Source organism: Morone saxatilis, unplaced genomic scaffold (genome assembly GCF_004916995.1).
Source record: "Morone saxatilis isolate NCDOM2014 unplaced genomic scaffold, NCSU_SB_2.0 Contig4, whole genome shotgun sequence".
NCBI classification, from domain to species: domain Eukaryota; kingdom Metazoa; phylum Chordata; class Actinopteri; family Moronidae; genus Morone; species Morone saxatilis.
In genome coordinates, this window is record NW_023339984.1 from 13,707,505 (window position 1) to 13,712,574 (window position 5,070).

Sequence of the window (5,070 nt, forward strand, 5' to 3'; positions counted from 1 at the left end):
CAATAACATAAATTAAGTTGCATGTCTTGAAATTGTTACTAAAGCATAATGTGTGATTCTACTTATCTGATGTTGCTATAATCACTCACAATTACCATTCAGTACAGGTAAGTTCTCATTGATCACACGCCATCTCCTCCACACTCGTCTGAATGCTTAACCTTCAAATTAAAACATAGGGACTTTTTATCCTCAACTAACACATAAACAAAAAATTGGGGGGGGGAGGAGAAACCTTAACAGCATTCTTTCTCACTCAGAGCCCGAAGCTCTTCCTCTCCCCCTCCTCCTACTCCTCCTCCTCCTCCCACTGAGAGTATGCAGCTGAGTGGCAGGACTGTGACGCTTGTGGGAGACAGGCTGTGCTGGTCCGATGCTCTGTTCTACTGTAGACTTCACCACTGGGACCTGCTTAGCCTTCGCAGCGAGGAAGAGCAGAGCGCGGTGGAGCAGCTGCTGAGCCGTGGTCCTTTCCCCCTCACGGACTATGTCTGGCTGGGATTGCGCAGGTACACTGCACAATGTCACATTGACATTTTAGACTTTGAGTCCATGCTCTGACTGTGTTAATGAGCATGTAGGTGCTCAGTGTCTCACTCAAGCACAACTTAACAAGACTTATAAATTAGCTGGTGTGGTTTTTCATCTAGGCTACATAATGGCCTCTCTGATAATCATCTTTCAAGGTACAGCATTATATAATATACCATTCAAAAATTCCCATTGTGTTTCCTTTTTCATGTTTTGTTTCTAATACTTTTTCACTCAATAATTATTGGGACAAAAAAGTCCCAAGCAAGATTATTATTAGTTAACTAAAACTAAGCTAAAAACTAGAACTAGACTTTGGGAAAAATGAAAACCATCCAAAACAATATTGTGTACTTAAACTAACTAACTAACTAACTAACTAAAATTAAAATAAATATATAAAGGAAATGTCTTTAGTTTTAGTCAATTTGGTCAGTTTTCTCAACACTACAAGCATGAGGAGGCATTGGTGCATATGTTAATTGAGACTAGGATGTCTACATGACTGTGAGTCAATGTGTTTATATTGTCATACCTTTTCTGAACTTCTTTAATCTTGCCCCTGACTAATACCCCTATATTATAATTTAAAAGAAATCTCAAACTAATACTGAAACTAATAAAAACTAAACTAAAACTTAACATTTAATTGAAATAAAACTGAATTGAAAACAAAGTTTGGAAATAAAAAAACACCAATGAAAACTATTGAAATATACAAAACTATAAAATATATAACCGAAGTTAAGTATTTTCTTGAGCCAAAATGTCATTGGGCAGGAGACAGGTGCCCTACCCTGTTCTCTTTCCATACAGTCAAAAAACTTAGTTAATTTGAATTTTGCAAATGTATATATACTCAAAAGACACAGGTCTTTGAGTCAAATGTTGTGTGTCATTTGCATTGCTGCCATTCCAAGACAGACACGCATGGATGCTTTGCTAACAGCTCTCTAAGTGAAGCCACGCCAGTGACAAACCTATGTAATCAGTGTTGTCAGTGTATCAGCAGATGGGAAAGTGATTAGGTGATAAAAGAAGAATGCTGTATGATGTAAAACCAAAACTATTGATACTGCTGAAGCCAGCCAAACAAGAACATGGCGCCAGAAGAATGAAGACAGAGAGAACCTGCACACTGGGACTGCCAGGGAGACTGGCAAAGTGCTTCCAGTTGCACTGGACCAGCAAGGTCAAACAAAGAAAAAACGCACACACAACAGGGCCTTGCTGAGGGCCATCACAGACCATTGGTCAGACAAAACAAAGCATTTGGGGCTGTCACCTTGAGTGTTCAGAATTTGTGACATTGCATTAATAAAAAGAATTTTGAATAATTTAAATAATTATTGGTTGTAGCACATCATAAAGATAAGGCTGGCTCATATGAAACTCAATAAACAGCTGTCAAAGTGTTCTAAATGTACAAAAATGTCTAAATGTACAACATTTACAACAAACATTTTGTCAGATCTCTTAATAAATTTGTTTGGCAGGTACATAATGCGCAACACGTGGTTCTGGATGTCCGGCGATTCCGTGAAATTCACCAAATGGTCACAAACCTCTTCCCCTTTCGCATACTCTTACTCACATTACCCGTGTGGAGGCATGGCCAAAGGCGAGCGCCACCTGTGGGAGGATCAGCCTTGTGAGGAGCTCCTCAACTTCATCTGCGAATCACGTAGGGGGGTTACACCTCACATCCTTCGCGTGTGCACATGTTGTACTTCACCACAATACCTTCACCTTTCTCTTTCTGTCCCGTAGGTGCTGCGGACGGAGCACAAAGAGTGTCTTTCGCCAGCACCCGCAATGTCCTTAGTGGGGGCTAGGATTACTACTTTGGTGCACCATGTGTGGTTTCTGTTAACAATACAGAACATATTTGAAAACACTGATTTAAACTTAAGATTAAAAATTCAGAAATCATAGTATCAGCATAAATAGTGACTACTGTATACAAAAGTGTGACATGCATTCCTAAATAGCATATCCCTCTATATTATTTATATCTTTACACCTCAGTAGGATCTACATTACAAGTAGCTGTAGAGTTCCTTGCTTGTTACTTCACTTCAGCTGGTTTTGTAAGACCTTGGAGCTCTGAAGTGCAGAGCTGAACTATCAATAGCAATGTGTGCTACATCAAACACAGTTAAATCTTCATTAAAACAACAGAAATGTGATACTGCTGCATATTTTATTCTGTAATTGTCTGATTGACCTTGAGGTAGGAGAGAATTCATCCATTTCCCTGTTATGCTAGTGTGTTATAATATGCTAAAATATGCAATCAGTGTCTTTGTAGGCAGTGTAAGTACAGTGAATTGTTGTACTGAGTAGAGTTAATGTTGAATAATCAAACTGAAAAAAAAAGAATAAATATGGAAATAAACATTTATCAACCTCAGGAATGTGGAACTGTGGAAGTTTATGATCTATCTGCTCCGGTTGTGCACTTGCACTATCTTCCCTCCTCCCTCTTCGCTGTGGATGGTTTAATCCTTCCAGTTATATTAACACTCTACTGTATAACGCAACTATTTGAAAGGCACAATTACACAGAATTACCATTAAAAGCGAGGCCACGGCTCACTCTAAATGATACGGTGCCTTGCATAAGGTGTGGCACAATCCTGAGCTGTGCCAAGAGTGAATAATGAGTGTAATCATAATAGCATTAACCAGTGTGTTCACTGAGTTAGAGATGCAGTGGGTAACGAACACACCCAGAGGCAGGGCTACATGGGTGAGTTTTCCTTCTTGTCCTTCTTGCCAGGTGCATGTGTGGAGATCGTTTTGCCCGGAGCTCAAACTGTGCTCCTTTCCGCCCATTGTGCCATATTTCTATTCTATGTCACACTTGATTGACAGGTATTCGTCATCACTCTGCCATACCCCTCGCTCACTCTTCATTCCATCGTTCGTCTTTAGGTTTTTCATAAGCTAGAAACAATCAGATGAAAAAAATATGCCATATATTCTGATACACAGTAAGAAATGTTTAAAAACTGCTCTGTTCTTTATGTAACTGAGCTAGAAACAAACAAATGTGTAGTTTACTAATCAATATCTAAGAGATTCAAGCCTGAGGCAATATGCCCGAGTCTATGATAGTAATATTTATTTAGTTCATTTCATATAATTTAAATAATTAACTAATGACCCGGTGAATATGACCTCAGTTAACATCAAGCTCCTCTCCTCCTCTACTTTTCCATTGTTGCAATATCAAATAACAAACACAGGGCGGCGCTGTTGAACTACTGTAGTGGATTTACCAAACTGACTCCATTCCTTCACTCATCACAGCGGTCTAAACATGAAACCATAGAGGTTAAATTTAGCAGTGGTATAGCAACCAGCTGTGGCACCATTATGGGACTATAAAGCAATAAAAGAAGAAGAAAGAGTGAGTAATGGCAACTTGAGCCTAAAGTGTGTCTTTATGTTTATATGTGAGGAAAGATCCATCACCATGATATAAACATTTCACTGCTGCAGATCTACTGGATTAACATATGGCTGACTTGTATGTAACAGTTTAAAGTAAATTTGAAACATTTTATCGACTGAATATTGACTCATGAGCTCAAACACCTCGTCGTCACATCTCAAATTTAACTTTTAATTTAGATGGTTCATGATGTAAATCGACCTCTCAGACACTTTTAATCCCATGTATTTCCTGTTTTAAATCAGACTACTGGGAATAAACCTGCGAGGACCCTTAACCTGCGAGGGGACTTATCAAGCCTGTCTGACACATTTGGTAACAAATAACTTTAAAGAGGCACCCCAGAAGAAGAGGTTTCACTTTTTTTATGTAATTCTGGGGGAGCTGAGAAAGTCACCCTGATGACATCATTAGGGTTATCTTAGCTTTTGCTCAGAGACAACAAAGCGCGTGTTACAAACTGGGGCAAAGGCATTTACTAGCAAGGGGGAGTCTGATAAAATATGGTATTGAGTTGCATTATGGGAAATGTGGAAGATGTAGAGCGTTCTTTGATTCGTCAGGAGGGGAGATAATTAGGGACTTATAAAGAAAAATCTGTAATTTGATGGACTAAGAGGGTGAGCTAAAAAGAGGCTCAGGGGTCTGGTAGATCACTTACCAACGCACGAATATGGTATCTCGTTTTTAACAAGATAGCGAAGCAAAAGCACACCAGGATTGCAGGTTTACAAATACTTCATGTCAGCTCGCATGGAGTTAGACCCATTGAGACACGGGAGATTGAAATGTTGTAAAGTGGGTACTCGAGTGGAGCTGATACATTTTGCGTGGGTCGGGTTGTCGCAGCGGCTTCGAATGTAATGTCCCCGTTGCCCACCCGATTTCAATCACTAAGGATAAGGGTGAAATGGGGTAACCCAGGAGAGGAGTTTGAGTAGTGATCCATCCAGCAACTTTGGACACATGCCAAGAGTCACATAAAAAGAATGGCTCGTAACAGTTGAAACAATCAGTGAGGTCTGGGAGATATCCCAATCTTTTAGTCTGTTTGTAAGGTATTAAGCCGCCTCTTACAG

General features: G+C 39.6%; 1 protein-coding gene across 1 annotated transcript in view; it reads left to right on the forward strand.

The window, feature by feature from the left end:
• Positions 1-2,366, forward strand: part of LOC118338482 — a 4,917-nt gene extending 2,551 nt beyond the window's left edge. Inside the window, exons 7-9 of the mRNA XM_035675780.1 lie at positions 263-509; positions 2,028-2,215; positions 2,302-2,366. Of these exons, the coding sequence (XP_035531673.1) occupies positions 263-509; positions 2,028-2,215; positions 2,302-2,366 (500 nt within the window). The remainder of the gene's footprint in view (positions 1-262; positions 510-2,027; positions 2,216-2,301) is intronic.
• The last annotated feature ends 2,704 nt before the right edge of the window (positions 2,367-5,070 follow it).